Raw genomic sequence first — 26,966 nt, forward strand, 5'->3', positions numbered from 1 at the left:
TATCGCCAAGCTCCTGGGAGATCACATAGGCTGTGCTGGGTCAGGGCAGATCAGCTTGTGGCTGGGCCAATCTCCCAGGGGAGTCAGGGTTTCAAGAAGTCTGCTGGGCTGGCAGCTGTCCTGAATTGAAGAACCATCTCCTCACCCTTGTGACATTGTGACATCCATCCTGCACTCCCAGAAAGGCCTTTAGTCATGTAGCGCAAGAATCAATCAGAGAACTATATCGGTGATACTGTTGTTATGTAGCCCTAGACTGCACTCATTTTGATGAGCAGTTTACTATGTGTAGCTCATAGAAACAGAATGATTAGAATAGAAATCCCCATCAATTTTCTTTGATGGGTGGAATGGCTTGGGTATTGAGTGTACCCATAAAAAAGCAGTAAAGCAGGAAGTACAGGATTCTATTTATATGGTCTAGCCTCTTCAGTTGACTCAATATCTCTCTCCTTTCCTGTCCTCAAGGGCCTGACTGGTACCTGACCAAGGTGAAGCTGATGGTGACAGATGTCAACGACAATGTCCCCGAGTGGGCTATGGAGCCATACCCCTACCTGGCCGTGGTGTCCTCCGAGGCCCCCCCTGGGGTGCTGGTTTACCTGCTCCATGCCCGCGATGGGGATGAGGGCAGCAATGGCGAGGTGGAGTACTTTCTGGCCGATGGTACGGAAAGCACACATAGACACACACACGGTGGGCCAAGCCCATCACTTAATGATTCATTAGTATTGTACATAACAAACCAAATATAATAGCATAGTATAACGATAGGCTCTACTGTTAGACCAAAAACACCACGTAATTAGGCTATTTGTTACATTTTTCTCCTCATGAGACCAGAACTCAACAGCCACGCAACTAGGCTAAATATGCTTTGATTTAAACAAAATATGCAACTTACATCATTCAAGAAGAATAAAATCAAAATGCATAATCCCATGAAAGTGATTGGGATCAAATGGTTGGCATGCAGATGGCTCATGGACGTTTCACCTGTAAAACGTGAACATTTTTCTTTCATGATTGACAGTGATGAAAGCCTAATTTATAATAAGGTAGGCCTTTTATGACATGTTATTTGAGCCACTATGTGTATAGGCCGTCATTACATTTGCATTATGCATTATAGTATATGTATATTCTAAAATGATATCATACAGTAGACTAATAAAAAGGAACATGTGCTCTTGTGGCTAATAAAATAGCACTACACCACTGGGTCCAGTCAAGAGATCTGCATCTGTGGAGCCCCTGTGGGCTGCGGAGGGGGTTCTGGAGTGGGGGTTGGGTTGATCCGTCTGCCCTCTTCTCTGACCTGCATGAACTCAGTGCACTACCACTGATGCAGATAAAACCCTCACCAAATGACCAGTCAAACCCACCAGTACCACTTTTGGAGTGGATTGACCCACTTCTCTTTCCTCATTCTACTCAAACAGATGTTGAAGATGAATTGTAACTAAGCACTGACATCAGATGAGCCCCAAGTGGTACAATCTAAATGGAAACCAGCAACCACCCGCTTAGAATTTTTAAATCAGATTTAACAATGATTTATATGACTTAATCCTCCAAACATTCCGTAGGTTTAACTCTTCATCTAAAGAGGATGACAGCCCTGATCTTGCACAGCAGCAAAGTCTACTGGCTTACATTTGACCTCGTTCTATACAGTGTGATTGTTGGTAGCCTTACTGTATGTTACTCTAATGTACTGTCCATGCATGGATTTACAGCAAGACTAGGATTAGGATGTTGCTACTGTATATGAATACATTAATATGGAAATATTACCCTCAGTCTATTTGTCAGGTGAAATATGCCTTTCACATCAATGCCACAACACACAAGGGCTTTACAAATAAATCTGACTGATTGATTCATTAATATATGTATTGCCTGATTGATGTACCTAACAGGTGGTGATGGCTGCTTTGCAGTGGACAAGAATAGTGGTCACGTCCTGACCACGGGTCTCCCCTTGCAGAGAGACAGGGAGTATCTGCTGAGTGTGGTGGCCTTTGACAGGCTGGGAAGCCGCAGTGCTCCGGCTATGGTGTCGGTCATAGCAGGACCCAGAGCACCACAGTTCACCAACGCGTCCTACGTTATCTCCATACCAGAGAACACCCCAGAGGGACAGTCGTGAGTACTGGGAGTGTATAGGTTTATACACATATGACATAGATATACACTAGCTTGAGTGCCAGTCTGTTTGTGCTATCACACAAACATGGCTTGACAATGACAGCAATGGAGTTGGCAAGAGCACAAACAGATCTGAGGCCAGGCTAGATGCATACACACTCAACATGTTAACGCAGGTGCACACACGCACACACGCATATCACACATTGCCACATCAGTGAAAACAGCAACATTGGGAACATCCTTGGTCCCACAACAGGCACAACTTCACTTCTTTTGGTCCAGAACTGTAGCACTATACTATTAGTATACTGTTAATGACATATTTCTGTTTCCTCTAAGCTTCCTGGTGGTGTTGGCCATCTCCTTCCAGAAGCAGCCAATCTGCTACAGCCTGCTGATCAACCCCAGCAGCCTGTTCAGCATGCAGCAGGAGACGGGGGAGATCAGCCTGACCCGCACGCTGGACTATGAGAATGACCAGAGACGATACCTCCTCATGGTCAGGGCCAGTGAGGGTCCAGGGGGCCTCAGCAGCGCCATCGAAGTTAGTGATGGAGTGTGTGTGCAATTGGTGTGTGTGGGGTTAAAGGAGGGATGTATGTGTATGTGTGTATGTGTGTATGTGTGTGCATTTAGCCTCGATTTCCAGACTTCCTCACATTCGATCCAGTGAAGAACGGGACTTGGAAGGAAGGCATTGTGAACTAGGGATGGTCTGGACACCTAAATCTCAATTTGTCACACTACTTTCTTATCTATGTCTCAGTGTAAGTGTTGTATGTACAGTAAAGACTGTCACGAGGTGTCGAGCAAATCTATAGCAACCATGAAGTTGACTCAATCAGACAGCCATCTCCCTATAGAATTCAGCCTGGAAGTCAGTTTGCTTACCAGAATTTATTTAAACCTTCTCAATTATTTAGTAAATTATTTTGTCATCCAATTATCATGTCAGACATTTATTCCACACTCCCCATTTCAGATAGAAAACAGAACTTTATATCTGACTTGGTCTGTTGGACGTAGAGTGTTGGCTTATAGGAAACCTTTCCAGCTATTTTCAGTGCTATTATTCAGCTGTCACTTCACGCTTTACACTCTTACAGTGACAGAGAGAGAGAGAGATTGAGAGAGAGAGAGAGAGAGAGAGAGAGAGAGAGAGAGAGAGAGAGAGAGAGAGAGAGAGAGAGAGAGAGAGAGAGAGAGAGAGAGAGAGAGAGAGAGAGAGAGAGAGAGAGAGAGAGAGAGAGAGAGAGAGAGAGAGAGAGAGAGAGAGAGAGAGAGAGAGAGAGAGAGAGAGAGAGAGAGAGAGAATGGAGCGAGGGAGAATGGAGCGAGGGACAGAGTGAGTGAGTGAGTACGGGTGCAGCGCTAAGGGCCTAGTTCTGCCAAAAAGACAGGTCGGGAACATTTCCATTTTAGAAGCAGAGTTCATGAGCTGGAAGATAAAGGAAATGTTGAGGTGGCAACTTTTAGAAACTAAAGTGCAATTTAGTTTTTCTCCTCCCAGTATGATATTTCAGTAACAATTGACTTATTGTTTATTGAAATGTCATACTGGGAGGAGAAAAATTTACAGATGCGGTCATAATGCATTGTAAGACGTCATGAGCATCAATAACCCCATTTTAATGACACATTTTCATCTCATAATGATCTTGACGAAATTTTGAGTCAGTTGAGATGTTGATACATAAAAATATAACCTATTATAAGATTTGTTATAAGACATTCTAAAGGCTTATACGTGCTTATAAATAGTTGTAGGGCATTATACCCGCAGGATTTTATATAGTCTTAACAAAATGTCCCACTTCTGTGTCCTAGATGTAGAACTATGGGTTACGAGAGACTTGCTAATTTTCCATTTATTTCCCTCTCTTCTCTGTCACCTGTCCCCCTCATGTCTCTCTCTCATTTTCCCATCTCCTCTCCCTCTTGGCTCCCTCCCTTCCAACTTTCCCCATATTATTTTCCTCCTCATCCCCCTCTTCTCTCTCTCGTTTCCCCTGAGCAGGTCCAGGTGGTGATAACGGATGAAAACGACTGTGTCCCAGAATTTCTCCAGTCCATTTACAGCGTTGATGGAGTCTCTGAGACAGTCACCACAGCAACCTCTCTCCTGCAAGGTAAGATGAGAATGCAGCTCTGTCTTCCTAGTGTGTGTTGTGTGCTGCGTGTGTGTGTTTTACTATACCAGAAGTCCTCACAAGAATAGTAAAGAATAGTAAAGGAGAATTCAGACAAGTGAGGACATTTGGCCGGTCCTAAAAAGGACGACATTTTGGGCTTAGTGATTAGTTTAGGGTTAGGGTTACAATTAGGGTTAGGGTTAGTAGTTTGGAGTTAGGGTAAGGGTTAGAGTTAGGTTTAAGGTTAGAGAAAATAGGATTTTGAATAGGAATCAATTGTTGCTCCTCAAAAGTATACAATGGCGCCGGAAGGGATGGCTGCCGTTTTAAGGACTCCTAACCAATTGTGTTATTGTGTGTGTTTTTTGCATTATTTGTAACTTATTTTGTACATATTGTTTCTGCCACCGCCTCTTATGACCGAAAATACCTTATGGATATCAGAACAGCGATTACGCACCTCGTACTGGACAAAGATTTTTTCTTTAACGAGTTTAATTTACAGTGGAGGTCTGTGTCTATTTGTCAGTAACAGCTGGTGCACGAAATCTACTATTAATGAAGTCTCCAATTTTTGCTCGCCTGACGTAGAGTATCTCATGATAAGCTGTTGACCACACTATTTACAGAGAGAGTTTTCATCTATATTTTTCGGAGCTGTCTATTTACCACCACAAACTGATGCTGGCACTAAGACCGTACTCAACGAGCTGTATAAGACCTTAAGCAAACAAGAAAATGCTCATCCAGAGGCGGTGCTCCTAGTGGCCGGGGTCTTTAATGCAAGGAAACTTAAATCTGTTTACCTAATTTCTACCAACATGTTACATGTGCAACCAGAGGAAGAAAACCTCTAGACCAGCTTTACTTCATACACAGAGACGCGTACAAAGCTCACCCTCCATTTTGCAAATCTGACCATAATTATATCCTCCTGATTCCTGCTTACAAGCAAAAATGAAAGCATCAACATCAGTCACTTGCTTAAGTAAGTGCATCTATGACGTCGTCAACCACAGTGACTGTACATACATACCCAAACCAGAAGCCATGGATTACAGGCAACATCCGCACTGATCTAAAGGCTAGAGCTGCTTCTTTCAAGGAGCGGGACTCTAACCCGGACACATATAAGAAATCCCGCTATGCCTTCCGACAAACCATCAAACAGGCAAAGCATCAATACAGGACTAAGATTGAATTGTACTACTCGTCGGATGTGGCAGGATTTGCAAACTATTACGGACTACAAAGGGAAGCACAGCTGCGAGCTGCCCAGTGACACAAGCCTACCAGTAGAGCTAAATTACTTCTATGCTCGCTTCGAGGCAAGCAACACTGAAGCGTGCATGAGAGCACCAGCTGGTCTGGACAACTGTGTGATCACGCTTTTCGTAGCCGATGTGAGTAAGACCTTTAAACAGGTCAACATTCACAAGACCGCGGGGCCAGATAGATTACCAGGATGTGTACTCCAAACATCCTCTGACCAACTGGCAAGTGTTTTCACTGACATTTTCAACGTGTCCCTGACCGAGACTGTAATACCAACATGTTTCAAGCAGACCACCATAGCCCCTGTGCCCAAGAACACCAAGGTAAGTGCTTTGAAAGTCTGGTCATGGCTCACATCAACACCATTATCTCCAATTTGCATACCGCCCCAACAGATCCACAGCTGACGCAATCTCTGTTGCCCTTTCCCACCTGGACAAAAGGAACACATATGTGAGAATGCTATCCATTGACTACAGCTCAACACCATAGTGCCCACAAAGCAAATCACTAAGCTAAAGACCCTGGGAGAAACACCTCCCTCTGCAACTGGATCCTGGACCTCCTGATGAGCCTCTCCCAGGTGGTAAGGGTAGGTAACATCACATCTGCCATGCTGATACTCAACACGGGGGCCCCTCAGGGGTGCATGCTCAGTCACCTCCTGTAGTCCCTGTTCACCCATGACTGCGTGGCCAAGCACGATTCCAACACCACCATCAAGTTTGCCGATGACACAACAGTGGTAGGCCTGATCACCGACAACGATGAGACAGCCTATAGAGAGGAGGTTGGAGACCAGGCAGTGTGGTGCCAGGAAAACAACCTCTCCCTCAACGTGATCAAGACAAAGGAGCTGATCGTGAACTACAGGAAAAGGAGGGCCGAGCACGCCCCCACTCTCATCGACGAGACTGTAGTGGAGCAGGTTGAGAGCTTCAAGTTCATTGGTGTCCACATCACCGACAAACTGTCATGGTCCAAACACACCAAGACAGTTGTGATGAGGGCATCACAATGCCTTTTCCCTCAGGAGACTGAAACTATTTGGCATGGGTCCTCAGATCCTCAAAAAGTTCTACAGCTGCACAATTGAGAGCATCCTGACTGGTTGCATCACCGCCTGCTATGGCAACTGCTCGGCTTCCGACCGCAAGGCAGTACAGAGGGTAGTACGTACGGTCCAGTACGTCACTGGGGCCAAGCTTCCTGCCATCCAGGACCTCTATACCAGGCGGTGTTAGAGGAAGGCCCTAAAAATATCCAAAGACTCCAGCCACCCTAGTCATACCCTGTTCACTCTGCTACTGCACGACAAGCGGTACTGGAGCGCCAAGTCTAGGTCCAAGAGGCTTCTAAACAGCTTCAACCCCCAAGCCATAAGACTCCTGAACAGGTAACCAAAAGGCTACCCAGACAATTTTTACACTGCTGCTACTCTCTGGTTATTATCTATGCATAGTCACTTTTACTCTACCTACATGTACATATTACCTCAATTACCTCAACTAACTTGTTCCGCCGCACATTGACTCTGTACCAGTACCCCCTGTATATAGCCTAGCTACTGTTATTTTATTGTTGCTCTTTAATTATTAGTAATTTTTCAGAAAAAAATGTTTTCCTCCTTTTTTCTTCTTTTTTTCTTTATTTATTGTTTACTTCAGTTTAACTAGTAAATATTTTCTTATCACTTATTTTTTTCTTAAACCTGCATTGTTGGTTAAGGGCTTATTTTTTTCTTAAACCTGTATTGTTGGTAAGCATTTCTATAACTTGTGCGCTGGGACTCGAGAAGCAAGTTCAGGGAGTGAGTGTTTTAATAAATAAATGCAACATGAAACAAAACAAGAAACGCTAACAACGCACAGACATGACACAGGAACAGAAACAATAATGCCTGGGGAAGGAACCAAAGGGAGTGACATATATAGGGAAGGTAATCAGGGAGGTGATGGAGTCCAGGTGAGTGTCATTATGCGCAGATGTGCGTAACGATGGTGACAGGTGTACGCCATAACGAGCAGCCTGGTGACCTAAACGCCTGTTGTAGACCTTACAATGAATTATTCTGAAATTATTCTGTTGTTACAGAAATAAATAGATGCTAGCGTGCAGCTCTGCTGACATATGCCAACAGATTCATCAGATTTCTGTTCCAGCCTGTGACCTTAGAGACCAGGGTTGTGTTCATTTGGGCACACCATAGAAAAACACATTGCAATGGAAACCGAAATGTGTGTTTCTTATTGGAAATGTTCAGCTAGTGCCCTCTTGTTTTCAGTACCTTTTCTCCGATTTGGTGCCTAATAAATACAACACTTCTGTACCTCTGCTACAGTGTTAGCCAGTGACTGTGACTCTGGGTTGAATGCGGAGCTCACCTACTACACTCTAAGCCCAGACTTCAGCATTTCTCCCCACGGAACCATCTTCCCTGCGGGCCGTCTGGACTACGAGAGGCCCAACCACCTGTATGAGTTTGTGGTGATGGCTGTGGATAACGGGGAGGAGCCTCACTCGGGCACCGCCACCATCCGCATCCGCATGGCCAACATCAACGACCAGGCCCCAGAGTTCTCCCAGACTGTGTGAGTGAATATGCAGGTCTACTGTACACTACAAACCCCATAACCTCTTCCCCCAACATCAGTAGACCATACTGTACTTTAAGATTTCATTAGGATCCCCATCATCTGTTGCAAAAGCATTAGCTACCCTCCCTAAAGCATAACAAAATACAGAACAATAACAATTTAACTACAACCCCCTCCTCCATCAGTATTGAACTACAACCCCCTCCTCCTCCATCAGTATTGAACTACAACCCCCTCCTCCTCCATCAGTATTGAACTAACCCCCCCCCGCTCCATCAGTAGTCCAGTTTAGCAGGATAATCCCGCTCCCATTTTAGCTGTATGGTGGAGAGTTCTTCTATAATATAGTAGTAGTGACAGAATTAAAAGATCAATTGATACACTTGTTACTAATATTTTATGTTTAACCTTTATTTGACTAGGCAAGTCAGTTAAGAACAGATTCTAATTTACAATGACAGCCTACCGGGGAACAGTGGGTTAACTGCCTTGTTCAGGGGCTGAATGACAGATTTTTACCTTGTCAGCTTGGGGATTCGATCCAGCAACCTTTCGGTTACTGGCCAAAATGCTCTAACCACTAGGTTACCTGCCGCCCCAATATACTGCACATAATTATACCTAACAAACATCACACAGTGTAATGGGATTCTTCCTGTGAAGGAGAGGCGGACCAAAATGCAGCGTGGTTATAATTCATGGTTCTTTAATAATGAAACTATACATGAATAAACTACAAAACAAGAAACGTGAAAACCCGAAACAGTCCCGTGTGGTACAAACACTGACACAGGAGACGACCACCCACAAAACCCAACACAAAACAGGCTACCTAAATATGTCTCCCAATCAGAGACAATGACTAACACCTGCCTCTGATTGAGAACCATATCAGGCCCAAACACAGAAACAGACAAACAAGACATCCAACATAGAATGCCCACTCAGATCACACCCTGACCAAACAAAACATAGAAACATACAAAGCAAACTATGGTCAGTGTGTGACACACAGATTACACCCTACCCAATTGAGAGGTAATACCATACAGGTATCTTAGAATCAAAATGAGCGAACCATGTGTAAAGTGGGTGAAGGTGTTTTTGGAAAGCTGACAGGGAGGAGGGTGACAGTTTTTGACGATTTTCATATCTGCTGGCTGCATTAACTCTTCTGAGTGACTCAGGTCTTGTACTGTCAGTCATGTGCCAGAGAACTTCGCTACAGCGCCAGCACATCTAAGATGCCCTCTCATGTCTAAGTGTTAGGTATCAGACTGAACCGACAGACAGGGTAAGTTTTGTGTGGTATCGTCTCCTTAGATCAGCGAGAAAGAGGAAGAGATACATTGAGGATAGGAGGAGTGATACTCAGCGGAGAAATGCCTGAGCAGTCCCGTCTAGAGGCGCGTGAAGTGCCCTTTGAGCCGGATGACAGATTACAGGTCACTCATGTTGCCACGGCGACTGTCACAGCTGGCGGAGATTAATCACCCATCAGCGTTCTTCTGAAAACCATCAATCACATCGGAGACACACAAACAAACACACACACAGGTTTGCATTCTGCTTACGAGTCAACTTAAACTCACTCAAACTCTGCTACTCTTCTTACATTATACTCCTGTCTATTATTTCTTTCTCTCTCTCTCTCTCTCTCTCTCTCTCTCTCTCTCTCTCTCTCTCTCTCTCTCTCTCTCTCTCTCTCTCTCTCTCTCTCTCTCTCTCTCCCTCTCTCTCCCTCTCTCTCTCTCTTTCTATACCTCTGTACCTCTCTCTCTTCCACATATCACTGCCCGTGTCATTTAACTTTGAAGTTTTTTCTCCTCCCCCTTAAGCATGGTTTTCCCACCAACCCCCTCCCCACCCTCTCTCCAATCCTCTACCAAACAAGTGAACAAGCCTCTCTACCCCATCATCCCACTTCACCAGTCTATTAGTCTCTTGTTCCTGGCTTGGCTATCCCAGTTTCCAACACCACACAGCAAGCAAATCACTGTTGACATTTTAAAAGGCACTGATCAAATGTCACAGAGTGGGCTGGCACTGTGAAAGGGATGAGTTCAACATCCCAGCAAACATGATAATTTGTCTTTGGCCGGTTCATAGTAGTTAAATCAAAGTGGCAGGTGAAGCCAGGCTCATAACTCTGCTGATTCTTTGACTATGTGCTTGATACAGTCTGTACAGTACACGGTGTGTGTGTGTGTGTGTGTGTGTGTGTGTGTGTGTGTGTGTGTGTGTGTGTGTGTGTGTGTGTGTGTGTGTGTGTATGCGTGCATCTCCACACACAGACAGACATCTTTAAGATGATCCTCCAACGGGACATTTAAAACTGTAATATCTTATGTTTCACTGAGTTGTGGCTGAATGATCAAATCAAATCAATCAAATTTTATTTGTCACATACACATGGTTAGCAGATGTTAATGCGAGTGTAGCGAAATGCTTGTGCTTCTAGTTCCGACAATGCAGTAATAACAAGTAATCTAACTAACAATTCCAAAACTACTGTCTTGTACACAGTGTAAGGGGATAAAGAATATGTACATAAGGATATATGAATGAGTGATGGTACAGAGCAGTATAGGCAAGATACAGTAGATGGTATCGGGTACAGTATGTACAAATGAGATGAGTATGTAAACAAAGTGGCATAGTATAGTATAAAGTGGCTAGTGATACATGTATTACATAAGGATACCGTCGATGATATAGAGTACAGTATATACGTATGCATATGAGATGAATAATGTAGGGTAAGTAACATTTATATAAGGTAGCATTGTTTAAAGTGGCTAGTGATATATTTACATCATTTCCCATCAATTCCCATTATTAAAGTGGCTGGAGTTGAGTCAGTGTCAGTGTGTTGGCAGCAGCCACTCAGTGTTAGTGGTGGCTGTTTAACAGTCTGATGGCCTTGAGATAGAAGCTGTTTTTCAGTCTCTCGGTCCCAGCTTTGATGCACCTGTACTGACCTCGCCTTCTGGATGATAGCGGGGTGAACAGGCAGTGGCTCGGGTGGTTGATGTCCTTGATGATCTTTATGGCCTTCCTGTGACATCGGGTGGTGTAGGTGTCCTGGAGGGCAGGTAGTTTGCCCCCGGTGATGCGTTGTGCAGACCTCACTACCCTCTGGAGAGCCTTACGGTTGAGGGCGGTGCAGTTGCCATACCAGGCGGTGATACAGCCCGCCAGGATGCTCTCGATTGTGCATCTGTAGAAGTTTGTGAGTGCTTTTGGTGACAAGCCGAATTTCTTCAGCCTCCTGAGGTTGAAGAGGCGCTGCTGCGCCTTCTTCACGATGCTGTCTGTGTGAGTGGACCAATTCAGTTTGTCTGTGATGTGTATGCCGAGGAACTTAAAACTTGCTACCCTCTCCACTACTGTTCCATCGATGTGGATAGGGGGGTGTTCCCTCTGCTGTTTCCTGAAGTCCACAATCATCTCCTTAGTTTTGTTGACGTTGAGTGTGAGGTTGTTTTCCTGACACCACACTCCGAGGGCCCTCACCTCCTCCCTGTAGGCCGTCTCATCGTTGTTGGTAATCAAGCCTACCACTGTTGTGTCGTCCGCAAACTTGATGATTGAGTTGGAGGCGTGCGTGGCCACGCAGTCGTGGGTGAACAGGGAGTACAGGAGAGGGCTCAGAACGCAACCTTGTGGGGCCCCAGTGTTGAGGATCAGCGGGGAGGAGATGTTGTTGCCTACCCTCACCACCTGGGGGCGGCCCGTCAGGAAGTCCAGTACCCAGTTGCACAGGGCGGGGTCGAGACCCAGGGTCTCGAGCTTGATGACGAGCTTGGAGGGTACTATGGTGTTGAATGCCGAGCTGTAGTCGATGAACAGCATTCTCACATAGGTATTCCTCTTGTCCAGATGGGTTAGGGCAGTGTGCAGTGTGGTTGAGATTGCATCGTCTGTGGACCTATTTGGGCGGTAAGCAAATTGGAGTGGGTCTAGGGTGTCAGGTAGGGTGGAGGTGATATGGTCCTTGACTAGTCTCTCAAAGCACTTCATGATGACGGATGTGAGTGCTACGGGGCGGTAGTCATTTAGCTCAGTTACCTTAGCTTTCTTGGGAACAGGAACAATGGTGGCCCTCTTGAAGCATGTGGGAACAGCAGACTGGTATAGGGATTGATTGAATATGTCCGTAAACACACCGGCCAGCTGGTCTGCGCATGCTCTGAGGGCGCGGCTGGGGATGCCATCTGGGCCTGCAGCCTTGCGAGGGTTAACACGTTTAAATGTCTTACTCACCTCGGCTGCAGTGAAGGAGAGACCGCATGTTTTCGTTGCAGGCCGTGTCAGTGGCACTGTATTGTCCTCAAAGCGGGCAAAAAAGTTATTTAGTCTGCCTGGGAGCAAGACATCCTGGTCCGTGACTGGGCTGGGTTTCTTCCTGTAGTCCGTGATTGACTGTAGACCCTGCCACATGCCTCTTGTGTCTGAGCCGTTGAATTGAGATTCTACTTTGTCTCTGTACTGGCGCTTAGCTTGTTTGATAGCCTTGCGGAGGGAATAGCTGCACTGTTTGTATTCGGTCATGTTACCAGACACCTTGCCCTGATTAAAAGCAGTGGTTCGCGCTTTCAGTTTCACACGAATGCTGCCATCAATCCACGGTTTCTGGTTAGGGAATGTTTTAATCGTTGCTATGGGAACGACATCTTCAACGCACGTTCTAATGAACTCGCACACCGAATCAGCGTATTCGTCAATGTTGTTATCTGACGCAATACGAAACATCTCCCAGTCCACGTGATGGAAGCAGTCTTGGAGTGTGGAGTCAGCTTGGTCGGACCAGCGTTGGACAGACCTCAGCGTGGGAGCCTCTTGTTTTAGTTTCTGTCTGTAGGCAGGGATCAACAAAATGGAGTCGTGGTCAGCTTTTCCGAAAGGGGGGCGGGGCAGGGCCTTATATGCGTCGCGGAAGTTAGAGTAACAATGGTCCAAGGTCTTTCCTCCCCTGGTTGCGCAATCGATATGCTGATAAAATTTGGGGAGTCTTGTTTTCAGATTAGCCTTGTTAAAATCCCCAGCTACAATGAATGCAGCCTCCGGATAAATTGTTGCCAGTTTGCAGAGAGTTAAATAAAGTTCGTTCAGAGCCATCGATGTGTCTGCTTGGGGGGGGATATATACGGCTGTGATTATAATCGAAGAGAATTCTCTTGGTAGATAATGCGGTCTACATTTGATTGTGAGGAATTCTAAATCAGGTGAACAGAAGGATTTGAGTTCCTGTATGTTTCTTTCATCGCACCATGTCACGTTAGTCATAAGGCATACGCCCCCGCCCCTCTTTTTACCAGAAAGATGTTTTTTCCTGTCTGCGCGATGCGTGGAGAAACCTGTTGGCTGCACCGCTTCGGAAAGCGTCTCTCCAGTAAGCCACGTTTCCGTGAAGCAAAGGACGTTACAGTCTCTGATGTCCCTCTGGAATGCTACCCTTGCTCGGATTTCATCAACCTTGTTGTCAAGAGACTGGACATTGGCAAGAAGAATGCTAGGGAGTGGTGCGCGCTGTGCCCGTCTCCGGAGTCTGACCAGAAGACCGCCTCGTTTCCCTCTCTTTCGGAGTCGTTTTTTTGGGTAGCTGCATAGGATCCACTCCGTTGTCCTGTTTGTAAGGCAGAACACAGGATCCGCGTCGCGAAAAACATATTCTTGGTCGTACTGATGGTGAGTTGATGCTGATCTTATATTCAGTAGTTCTTCTCGACTGTATGTAATGAAACCTAAGATGACCTGGGGTACTAATGTAAGAAATAACACGTAAAAAAACAAAAAACTGCATAGTTTCCTAGGAACGCGAAGCGAGGCGGCCATCTCTGTCGGCGCCGGAAGTAGGGAGGCGCCGGAAGTAGGGCATGACAACACGGATAATATAGAACTGGCAGGGTTTCCCATGCATCAGCAGGATAGAACAGCTATGTCTGGTGTGCCTAACAGCTGATGCGCGATGTCTAATATTAAAAAAGTATTGAGGTATTGCTCGCCTGAGGTAGACTATCTCATGATAAGCTGTAGACCATGCTATCTACCAAGAGTGTTTTCATCTATATTATTTGTAGCCGTCTATTTACCACCACAGGCCGATGCTGGCACTAAGACCTCACTCAACGAGATGTATAAGGCCATAAGCAAACAAGAAAATGCCTAGTGGCCGGGGACTTTAATGCAGGGAAACTTCAATCCGTTTTACCTCATTTCTACGAGCATGTCACATGTGCAACCAGAGGGGAAAAAAACTCTTGATCATCTTTACTCCACACATAGAGATGCATACAATGCTCTCCCTCGCCCTCCATTTTGCAAATCTGACCATAATTCTATCCTCCTGATTCCTACTTACAAGCAAAAACTAAAGCAGGAAGTACTCGTGACTCGCTCAATACGGAAGTGGGACCACTTTGACGTGGATGCTATGCTACAGGACTGTTTCACTAGCACAGACTGGAATATGTTCCGGGATTCATACAATGGCATTGAGGAGTATACCACCTTAGTCACCGGCTTCATCAGTAAGTTCATCGACGACTTCGTCCCCATAGTGACCGTGCTTGCATATCCCAACCAGAAGCCATGGATTACTGGCAACATCCACACTGAGCTAAAGGGGAGAGGAGTGGGACACTAATTCGGACGCTTATAAGAAATCCCACCATGCCCTCAAGGGCTCTGACACTCGTTGGATGTGGCAGGGCTCACAAACTATTACGGACTACAAAGGGAAACCCAGCCGTGAGCTGCTCAGTGACGTGAGCCTAGTGTACCAGACGAGCTAAATGCCTGTTATGCGAGCTTCGAGGCAAGCAACACTTAAGCATGCATGAGAGTGCCAGCTATTCTGGACAACTGTGTGATCACGCTCTCCGTAGCTGATGTGAGTAAGACCTTTAAACAGGTCAACATTCACAAGACCGTGACGCCAGACTGATTATCAGGACATGTACTCAGAACATGCGCTGACCAACTGGCAAGTGTCTCCACTGACATTTTCAACCTCTCCCTGACCGAGTCTGTAATACGTACATGTTTCAAGCAGACAACCATTATCCCTGTGCCCAAGAAAGCGAAGGTAACCTGCCTAAATGACTACCGCCGCGTAGCACTCACGTCGGTAGCCAGGAAGTGTGTTGAAAGACTGGTCATAACTCATATCAACCACATCATCACGGAAACCCTAGACCCACTCCAATTTGCATACCGCCCCAATAGATTGACAGTTGACTCAATCTCAATCGCAGTCCACACTGCCCTTTCCCACCTAGACAAAAGGAACACCTATGTGAGAATGCTGTTCATTGACTACTGCTCAGCGTTCAACACCATAGTGCCCACAAAGCTCATCACTAAGCTAAGGACCCTGGGACTGAACACCTCAGTCTGTAACTGGATCCTGGACTTCCTGACGGGCCACCCCCAGGTGGTAAGGGTAGGCAACAACACATCTGCCACGCAGATCCTCAACACAGGGGCCCCTCAAGGGTGCATTCTTTGTCCCCTCCTGTATTCCTTATTCACACACGACTGCGTGGCCAAGCACGACTCCAACACCATCATTAAGTTTGCTGATGACACAACAGTGGTAGGCAACGATGAGACAGCCTATAGGGAGGAGGTCAGAGACCTGGCAGTGTGGGGCCAGGACAACAACCTCTCCCTCAATGTGAATAAGACAAAGGAGCTGATCATGGACTACAAGAAAAGGAGGGCCGAACAGGTTGCCATTAACATCTACAGGGCTGGATTGAGGCAGGTCGAGAGTTTCAAGTTCCTTGGTGCATCACCAACAAACTATCATGGTCCAAACACCCCAAGACAGTCGTGATGAGGGCACGACAACACCTTTTCCCCCTCAGGAGACTGAAAAGATTTGGCATGGGTCCCCAGCTGCACCATGGAACAAATCCTTACCGGTTGCATTACCGCCTGGTATGGCAACTGCTCGGCATCTGACAGTAAGGCGCTACAGATGGTAGTGCGTACAGCCCAGTACATCACTGGGGCGAAGCTTCCTGACATCCAGGACCTACAGTATATACTAGGCGGTGTCAGAGGCCCAAATAATTGTCATAGACTGTTCTCTCTGCTACCGCAAGGGAAGCGGTACCGGAGCGCCAAGTCTAGGTCCAAAAGGCTCCTTAACAGCTTCTACCCCCAAGCCATAAAATTGCTGAACAATTAATCACATGGCCAACTGGACTATGTACATTGACCCCCCCGCCCTTTGTTTTTATACTGCTGCTACTCGCGGTTTACTATCTACGTATAGTCACTTTACCCCTACCTACATGTACACATTTTTACTTTAGTTTATTTTGTAACTATTTTCTATTACTCTATTTCTTGAACTGCACTGTTGGTTAAGGGTATGTAAGTAAGCATTTCACGGTATGGTCTACACATGATGTATTTGGTGCATGTGACAAACCTATTTGATTTGACCTGATGTGTGTGTGCAATCAGGCCTGTTTGCTATTGTCTGTATTGTTGTTGTACACATAATGATTTTCTCCTATCCCTCACCAGCTATCGGACCTTTGTCTCTGAGGATGCAGGCCCCAACACTCTCGTTGCCACGGTACTGGCTAAGGACCCGGATGGTGATGGAATAGTGTACTCAATTACAGCTGGCAACGAGGAGGGCAACTTTGTCATCGACAGCCAGAAAGGTGACACTTACTTTGTTACTTTATAATTTACATTTTACATTTTCTCCTTGGGCTTTCATAGCATTCCTAATATACAGGTATAACTCTTGCCCATACGTGTCCTTGCTTATTAACAGAATGAGCCCTATTTTGTATGTGGAATGATTTGTACTTATTTTATGCTGTGTCAATACTTTTGAAACCCAAGGTTGATGAAAATGCAGCAATTTCAATAGAAGCGCAGTCTGTTTGTTATTGAAGTCATAAATATAAAGAACTACATTACTGTATTTACCAACATACACTGAACATAAATATAAACACAATATGGAAAGTGCTGGTCCCATGTTTCATGAGCTAAATAAAAGATCACACACATTTTCCATATGCACAAAAAGCTAATTTCTTTCAAATGTTGTGCACAAATTTGTTAACATCCCTGTTAGTGAGCATTTCTCCATTGCCAAGATAATCCATCATGCTGACAGGTGTGGTATATCAAGAAACAGCATCATCATTACACAGGTGCACCTTGTACTGTGGAAAATAAAAGGCCACTAAAATGTGCCGTTTTGTCACACAACACAATGAGCTGTTGCCAGATAATTTAATGTTAATTTCTCTACCATAAGCCCCTCCGAATTTGCCAGTACGTCCCGGTGACAATACAATTTATTTGATTTGATGTTGCGTTAATATTTTTGTTCAGGGTAGTTTATTCTCTCATATAGAAAATAGTTATCTGCTGAGTACTCTGTATTTTGTGGCTGTGCAATCTGTCATTCTTTATTCACCCTCTGATCCGTAACCAGCAGGACATTTGTCAGACTGGGTGACATTTGTCAACCAACCCTTTCAATTCAATTTCACATGAGTTGCTCAATCATAGCTCACAATCTACAGCTTCTACACTGCCAGCCCCCATCTTGGAGTTTACTCTTCTTTTCTCCTCTCCTCTGTCCTCCCTTTCTCATTGATCTTAAAGATTATGCCAAAGGCAGGCAGCTGTACTTTAATAGGAGAACAGACAGCCAGGGAGCCACCACAGTTGTGTCTTATTGAAATGATACATTCTGTTATTTTAAGAGAGCACTTTAAATAGGGTAGACCAGAACATCAATGTGTCTTTTTTTGTCTTATTTTTCTTATTTTCTTTGTTGTTGAATTTATAACAGCTTTTTGGTGAAAACATACAGTATGGGAAAAAAACAACATGAGACCGGAGAAATATATTATATCATTAATAGTTTTGTGTCTAGACATTTTCGATTAACAATCATTGTCTGTATAAGCAGAGACCTCTTTCTCCAAGACAATGAGAGAGAAATAAGGAGACTACAGTCAGAACGAGTGGAGTGAAAGAACACCTGTCCCATTTGGGTGCGTGCTTGTTGTCTTTAATCCGCGAGGAACAGTGAAAGATGAATGATACCACAACAAGAGCAACAAGTCCTGTGCTCTCTCTCTCTCTCTCTCTCTCTCTCTCTCTCTCTCTCTGTCTCTGTCTCTCTCACCTTTGCTCTCGCCCTCTCTCTCTCTCTCGCTCTCTCTTTTACCTCAGTGAAATTTCCCCAGATCACAAGTAGCTCATCTTGCACCCATTGATGTTGGTGTTGACAGAGAGAACAGTTGACTCAAATGCTGTTCTCCTCTCATCTGTTATTTCATCCTTCCTGTTATGCAAAAGCAAGACAAGGGGAGAATAATAAAACGTGCATGCGTGCTGCCTGGTTTCTAGCCTTGGGAATGAGAACCTTTTCCCCGCTGAGCAGGGTGACAGTACAGTTGGGGGCATTCAAAAGTTGATCTGTTCTGAAATTCAATAGAAAAACATGTGGTTAAAAATGGATGTAACTGCACCATCAGGGGTATATTTAACCTCTCTGGGATATGTGGGACGCTAGCATCCCACCTGGCTAAAAGCCAGGGAAAATGCAGAGTGCCAAATTCAAATAAATTACTATAAAAATCAAACTGTCATGAAATCACACACGTAAGATACAAATTAAAGCTACACTTGTTGTGAATCCAGCCATCATGTCAGATTTCAAAAAGGCTTTTTGGCGAAAGCAAACGATGCTATTATCTAAGGATAGCACCTCCGTAAACAAAGAGAGAAAAGCATATTTCAACCCTGCAGGCGCGACACAAAACAAAATACCTTACCTTGGACGAGCTTCTTTTGTTGGCACTCCAATATGTCCCATAAACATCACAAATGGTCCTTTTGTTTGATTAATTCCGTCTATATATATCCAAAATGTCCATTAATTTGACGCGTTTGATCCAGAAAACACCGGTTCCAACTTTTGACTACAAAATATCTCAAAATATCTCAAAAGTTACCTGTAAACTTTGCCAGAACTACTTTTGTAATACAACTTTAGGTATTTTTTAACGTAAATAATCAATCAAATTTAAGACGGGATGATCTGTGTTCAATACAGGAGGAAAACAAACTGTAGCTAGCTTTCTGGTCACGCGCCTCTATCTAACAGTACACGACAAGCGACCCTCGTTCTGAACAGGGCTACTTTCATTACACCAAGGAAAAACCTCAACTAATTTCTAAAGACTGGTGACATCCAGTGGAAGCGGTAGGAACTGCAAGAAGGTCCCTTAGAAATCTGGATTCCCAATGAAAAACCACTGAAAGGAGAGTGACCTAAAAAAAACAACATCTGAATGGTTTGTCCTCTGGGTTTCGCCTGCTAAATAAGTTCTGTTATACTCACAGACATGATTCAAACAGTCGTAGAAACTTCAGAGTGTTTTCCATCCAAATCTACTAATAATATGCATATCTTATCTTCTGGGGATGAGTAGCAGGCAGTTGAATTTGGGCATGCATTTCATCCGGACGTGAAAATACTGTCACCAAGAAGTTAAGACATGTATTTCAATACATGAGTTATGGTTAGAGGGTGTTGTTTGGCATCACCCTGTGAGATAGTAAGTCACATTTACAATGTACCTGGCTGCAGCAAAACTAAAAAGTAACTTTTTACTACCCCCAACACTAGGTGGGGGTCCTTTGCTAAGGTTGTAATGGTACTCTGGTCTCTCATCTTTTTAGGGTTGATCCGTCTGCGCTTCACCCCCGCTCCCAAGCTCCAGGGCCTGGAGTACGTCCTCAATGTAACAGCTACAGACGACAACGCCTCTGGGGGGCCACACCCACTCTCTGCCACCGCCTGGGTCATAGTGGGTGTTGATGATGTCAACAACAACAAACCCGTCTTTGAGAAGGTGAGAAAAAAGCCTTGTGGATGAATCCTTTATATACACAGTAACACAACAGCAGTAGTAAAATAATTGTCTTCTAGGTAGCCTTCGATGTCTTAGTCTGTCTGTCTGTCTGACCGTCCGTCTCTCGCTCACTCTCTCACTTCCCCCGTCTCCCTACAGTATCCCCTTATGTTTCCCCCAGAGCTCTGATTAGTGTGTCCAGCCGTCCACCCATGCTATCTTTAGGTATTCCACAGGGATTTGAATTCATTGATGAAAAAAGTACTGTATCATCATGATATACTATACGTGTCAAATTAACTTCCTCCTTAATTAGGTCTGCGACGTGTTCATAAAGTCCATGAAGGTATGCGGTCCAGCAGATGGCTGGAAGGTGTCGAGTTGATATTTCTAAATTTAAATTTATGCCTGAATACCCAGAGCCTAGGTATTTTTATGATATATTTTTATACTTTGACATTGATATTGCTAATATGTATAGTTTACTGTTTGGCATATTGGCTCCTCTCCCTCCCGCTCCCGCTCTCTCTCGCTCTCTCTCTCTCTCTCTCTCTCTCTCTCTGTGGGGTGTCTGTGCTTTGACGGTACTCTGAGAGAGTATTTGACTTGTATGTGTGTTAATTAAACAGAGGTCTCTCTGGGGCAGACTCATCGAGGGATAAAGTAAACAGGATACCAGGGAAAGACAGGGTGGGCTGAGGTTTGATGCGGTGGTGGACCTTCAAACAAAGGAATATCATTGCTCTATTCTCCGTCCTATCACGTGTACTGTACAAATGTAGACATAGACTACATTGAGTAGTTTATAACTATCCGTTTTAACTTGTTATTCCCCCTTTCTCTCTCCCTCTCACACACACGCACGCACGCACACACACACACACACACACACACACACACACACACACACACACACACACACACACACACACACACACACATCCTTCCTCCCTCTCTCAGTGTCAGCAGTACAGGGAGCAGGCGTCCGTGTTGGAGAACCAGCTCACAGGAACCTTCGTATTACAAGTGCACGCGGTGGATGCAGACGAGGGGGCCAATGGGAAGGTCAAGTACGGCCTGATGCACAGAGACAGCGCCATACCTGCCTTCAGAGTCCACCATGACACAGGTAGGTACAGTCGACAAGGATCCCACAGTCCAGTTAGCCCCAGGCTGCTCTCTGACTGATGGGAACTGTATGAACATAGGTGTACCAGTCTGTGGCGCCAGGGGGCACTGTAATGGGCAGTGGGACTCCTTCAGCTGCCAGTGTGGGCCCGGGTACACAGGGATCCACTGTGAAGATGGTATGTCCTTAGAGAATTAACAGTCAGATTATAACAGGTGTTGTTTCTGGGTATCATGAGGTGGAGTGGACTGCATTGCATAGCAGAGTCCTAATATGATCTAAACGACATACAGTTGAAGTCGGATGTTTACATACACTTAAGTCGGTTAGGACATCTACTGTGTGCATGACACAAGTCATTTTTCTAACAATTGTTTACAGATAGTGACTTATAAGTGAAATAATCTATCACAATTCCAGTGGGTCAGAGGTTTACATACACTAAGTTGACTGTGCTTTTAAACAGCTTTGAAAATTCCAGATTTAAAAAAATATATATATATTTTTTTAAATGTACCCCTTTTTCTCCCCAATTTCGTGGTATCCAATTGTTAGTAACTACTATCTTGTCTCATCGCTACAACTCCCTCCCGTATGTGCTCGGGAGAGACGAAGGTCGAAAGTCATGCGTTCTCCGATACACAACCCAACCACGCCGCACTGCTTCTTGACACAGCGTGAATCCAACCCGGAAGCCAGCCGCACCAATGTGTCGGAGGAAACACCGTGCACCTGGCGACCTTGGTTAGCGTACACTGCGCCCGGCCCGCCACAGGAGTCTCTGGTGCGCGATGAGACAAGGATATCCCTACCGGCCAAACCCTCCCTAACCCGGACGACGCTAGGCCAATTGTGCGTTGCCCCACGGACGCGGTCGCGGCCGGTTGCGACAGAGCCTGGGCGCGAACCCAGAGTTTCTGGTGGCACAGCCCTTAACCACTGTGCCACCCAGGAGGCCGCCGTGGTGGTATTTGTTGAGATAGCCATAGACCCATAGTCACAGCCCCATAGATCCATAGTCACAGCCCCATAGACCCATAGTCACAGCCCCATAGACCCATAGTCACAGCCCCATAGACCCATAGTCACAGCCCCATAGACCCATAGTCACAGCCCCATAGACCCATAGTCACAGCCCCATAGACCCATAGTCACAGCCCCATAGACCCATAGTCACAGCCCCATAGACATAGCCATAGCCATAGTCAAGCAGGATGTGAGCATATTGGGATTACAACATGACAGTTGAAACTGACCTGAAAAAGAATCTACAAGAATCCACAATTCCCATGTAGTCTTCACACTCTTCATTAAAAAATAATAATAATGCTAGCGTCCGATAAATGACCTCTTATACCTGTACAGTAATCCAAAGAGCCCCATTGAAATGAAGTGTAACACCTCATACTTAACCTTTATTTATGTCCTATAACCATGTTTTGTAGTATAACAATATCCTGTATTAATTATAAATGGTTTCAGGATAAGTATAACAATATGTTAATCAATAATGTCATGACAAATAGAGCTATTATATTAACAAGCCACTCTACAACCTTGAGTTTTTCCTGACCACATGAGCTGACCAGGAAAAATCTAACTTAAGGACTGACATTTTTGTCTAAAACTAGTGCCCAGAGTTTTTCCTCAATTTCATGGCCACATAGTTACCACAGGAAAAGTCAAGGGGTCTAGTCATGACCTTTGGCCTCTGACCTCAGGTGTGATCGTGACAGCGCGGCGGTTCGACCGGGAGCGTCAGAGAGAGTACTCCATCACGGTGACGGCTACAGACTGGGCTGAGGAGCCCCTTATAGGGATCTGTCAGCTCAACGTCATCATCCTGGACCAGAATGACAACAGCCCCAAGTTTGAGAACCTACGCTACGAGTGTGAGTGTCGTAGTATACATATGATAATACATAATATTAATAATACGTATGGTTGATGGCAGACTAATCATTCATTTTAATGATATAGACCATTAACCAAAGCTATTCGAAAATGGTTTATGTACGTTATGCATAGTTCCTTTTTACTTTTCATCATAATGTTTCCATTATGTCTTTAACTGTATTGCCATACATAAAGATGTAAACATACATAAACACACTTAAGTATGTAAACAATTGATTTGTGGTCTACTGATTCAGCCTGTGACCGACCGATATTATTTTGTCTGTTACTGTCTCTCATAGATTTTCTGAGAGAGGACACAATGATCGGCACCAGTTTCCTGCGTGTGGCGGCACATGACGACGACTTTGGTACCAACGCTGCCGTCACCTACTCCATATCCCAGGAGCAGCCTGAGTACCTGAGGGTGAACCCTGTTACCGGCTGGGTGTACGTCAACCAGCCCATATCACAGGTCAGTCAACCAGACGTCAACCATTCAGTCAACCAGCCCATATCACAGGTCAGTCTACCATCAGTCAACCAGCCCATGTCACAGGTCAGTCATTCAGCCGGTCAACCAGCATCTTGCTCAAGCAGGGTAAAATTGATCAGGGCAGGTGATACAGCTATATAGCAGTATAAAATACAGTCCCATAAACTTACTGGACCATGTCAGGCTTAATGAACTTAATTAACCGTATTTCAGACAGAATCATATTTCCTTGCTATTGTTTTGACTTCAGAGGTCCTCCATTACCCGGGAGATTATGGCCACGGACGGGGGGAACCGCAGCACATCTGTAGAGATGTCTGTGACCATTACCAATGTGAAGAACCAGCCCCCGCAGTGGGAAAAGGACAGCTACAGCGTGGTCATCCCAGAGAACACTGCCAGGGATACTCCCATTGTGGTGCGTGGAACAGTCCGGGTACCAGCCTGGGTGGCATGGGAAGCCAATCTCATTATGGCATATGGGGGTACCTTCTTTTTAGCTATTTGGTTTGCTGGCTGCATACACATTAGTACATTTTTTTGCAGAAATGTTCATTACTTTTTTTAGTTGATTACATTTTCGGTTAAACGCTCTGATTTAATCAGTAAGCACTAATTGACTTGACAATGAGCGCTAATTGTTGCTCCACAAACAAATTACCTCAATATTATACCGGAGTGTATAAGATTGTATAACATTGAATGTTTTTGTCATATTTACCCCCCAAAAAATATTGTTTGTGTTCTGTTTTTGTCAGACGATCAAAGCAACCTCGTTGCTAGGCGACCCCAGGGTGACCTATAACCTGGAGGAGGGTGTGGTCCCGGAGACTAACATGCCCGTGCGCTTCTACCTGTCGCCCAATCGCGAGGATGGCTCAGCCTCCATCCTGGTTTCGGAGCCGTTGGACTACGAGACCACGCCCAGTTTCTCCCTGAGGGTGCGGGCTCAGAACTTAGCAGCGGTACCACTGGCTGCATTCACCACCATCTATGTCAATGTCACAGGTAGGTCTCAACTCAGACACCATGCAAATGCCCCATCACTAGGGGGCAAATCCTAACTTCCACTTAACATCAATTTTTTTTTACTGAGTCATGAATTGATGTCACTGGGAGACTAAGTGAAAATGTCACTTCAGAGGAAGTTAAAGCAGCCCCTGGGTGAATTGTAAGCATTCATTATTGTCTTCTGTTGACATTGATCCATGACTCATACGTTACTTTTTCTCAGCTATAATTATATAACATTATTCTTTGAAATCTGTAATTGTATACATCCATTAGCACAAAGTCAGTGAAAAGCTTAACCTGTCTACGATACTGGTTCCCAATTGGGAATCAACCCTCCCACGTTCAGCTGAAACGGTGGCGCATGGAACGCAAAAATATTCTTAAAAATATTTAACCTCCACACATTAACAAGTCCAATAGCTCAAATGAAAGATAAACATCTTGTTCATCTAGCCAGCAAGTCAGATTTCTAAAATGTTTTACGGCGAAAACATAGCACATATATATGTAAAACCACCACCAGACACAGCTCATTTCAATAGCCAAAACATGCAATCAACAAACGCAGGATTAAAAAATAAATCGCTCACTAACCTTTTGAAAATCTTCATCAGATGACAGTAATATGACATATTACACAGTACATATTTTTTTTTTTCAATAATATGCCATTTATATCCATAAATGTCCATTTACAGTGAGTTCACCTTCAGAAATTACTCAAAAATGCCCGCAGGAAATCTATGTAGCGCGGCAAGTTAACGTAAATAGACATCATAAACTTTGACTAAATATACATGTTCTACATATAGTTAGAAAGATACACTGCTTCTTTATGCAACCGCTGTGTTAGATTTATTTTTAAAGTTACAGAAATCGCACACTATTCCATATGCTGAGACAGCGCTCAGTTCCAAGCTACATTTCCACGTAATGTTGGAGTCAACAGAAACACAGATTTAAGCATAAATATTCCCTTACCTTCGATGGTCTTCGTTCAGAATGTTCTGGAAGGCTTCATACTTACCCAATACATCGTTTGGTTTCAAGTCTTGCGTCTTTGTATTAGCTACTGCTAATAACATCAGCTGAAATGCACCCAAAACGTCCTCTGGTCCGGATAAGTTGCGCATCAAAACTTCAAAATTACACATTATATGTCGACTAAACAGGTCAAGTGCAGAAGCAAGCTTTATGATGTTTTAGACATGCAAAACAAACTTCAATTCAATCGGCCATCGTCTGCCCTTCTCTTGAGTGCTGGAAACAAAGGAATGGCTGGGACCAATTCGCGCCCATACGCACAGCCTATTCTCTCGTGGCACGCACTAATTTCACTCCCATAGGGTCAATTCTCACGGGATTTGAACCATTTGAAGCTCTAATGAAAGAGGACATCTAGCGGAAGAGATAGAAAGTGTCCCCAGAATCATAGCTGGTTGGGAAGGGTGGGGGCCATGACGTCAAAGTTGCTCCAACTTTCATGGCCACAAAAACTAGTTTGGAAGAATGCCTGCCCTGTGAGTTCTGCTATACTTACAGACATAATTCCAACGGTTTTAGAATCTTTAGAGTGTTTTCTATCCAATAATAATTTTTGCATATATTAGCAATTTTTGACAGATTTTTTTTCCAGTTTACTAGGGGTACCCAATCTCTCCAAAGGGGGCGTATGTCTGCCATATCCTTAACAGGTTTTAAATACTGAACAGAGTTTAATGGCTGTGATAGTAGAAAAGTGAGGATGGATCAACAACATTGTAGTTACTCCACAATACTAACATAATTGACAGCACACAAAGAAAGAAGCCTGTACAGAATACTAATATTCCAAAAGATGCATCCTGTTTGCAACAAGGCAACAATGAACTGTTTGTCCTGAATACAACGTGTTATGTTTGTGCAAATACAATACAACACGTTACTGAGTACAACTCTCCATATTTTCAAGTGTAGTGGTGGCAGCATCATGTTATGGGCACGCTTGGAATTGTTATGGACGGGGTAGTTTTGGGGATAAAAAATGAATGGAATGGAGCTAAGTGCAAACAAATTCTATAAGAAAACGTGGTTCTGTCTGCTTTCCACCAGACACTGGGAGATTAATTCACCTTTCAGCAGGACAATAACCTAAAACACAAGGCAAAATCTACACTGAGGTTGCTTACCAAGAAGACAGAGTTATAGTTGCGAGTTATAGTTTTGGCCTAAATCTGCTTGAAAATGTATGGCAAGACTTGAAAATGGTTGTCTAGCAAGGATCAACAAGCAATTTGACAGTTTGAAGAATTTTGAAAATAATATTGGCCAAAAATTGTACAATCTAGGTGTGCAAAGCTCTTAGAGACTTACCAAGAA

General features: G+C 44.5%; 1 protein-coding gene across 1 annotated transcript in view; it reads left to right on the plus strand.

The window, feature by feature from the left end:
• The window catches only part of LOC110502224 (neural-cadherin-like), a 113,148-nt gene that overhangs the window by 11,111 nt on the left and 75,071 nt on the right, over positions 1 to 26,966 (plus strand). Inside the window, exons 2-13 of the mRNA XM_036934304.1 lie at positions 469 to 666; positions 1,923 to 2,148; positions 2,494 to 2,698; positions 4,172 to 4,283; positions 7,882 to 8,152; positions 16,703 to 16,845; positions 19,901 to 20,073; positions 21,034 to 21,202; positions 22,924 to 23,094; positions 23,401 to 23,573; positions 23,845 to 24,012; positions 24,353 to 24,602. Coding sequence (XP_036790199.1) covers positions 469 to 666; positions 1,923 to 2,148; positions 2,494 to 2,698; positions 4,172 to 4,283; positions 7,882 to 8,152; positions 16,703 to 16,845; positions 19,901 to 20,073; positions 21,034 to 21,202; positions 22,924 to 23,094; positions 23,401 to 23,573; positions 23,845 to 24,012; positions 24,353 to 24,602 — 2,259 coding nt within the window. The remainder of the gene's footprint in view (positions 1 to 468; positions 667 to 1,922; positions 2,149 to 2,493; positions 2,699 to 4,171; positions 4,284 to 7,881; positions 8,153 to 16,702; positions 16,846 to 19,900; positions 20,074 to 21,033; positions 21,203 to 22,923; positions 23,095 to 23,400; positions 23,574 to 23,844; positions 24,013 to 24,352; positions 24,603 to 26,966) is intronic.

The sequence above is a fragment of the Oncorhynchus mykiss genome, chromosome 2 (genome assembly GCF_013265735.2).
Source record: "Oncorhynchus mykiss isolate Arlee chromosome 2, USDA_OmykA_1.1, whole genome shotgun sequence".
Classification (NCBI taxonomy): domain Eukaryota; kingdom Metazoa; phylum Chordata; class Actinopteri; order Salmoniformes; family Salmonidae; genus Oncorhynchus; species Oncorhynchus mykiss.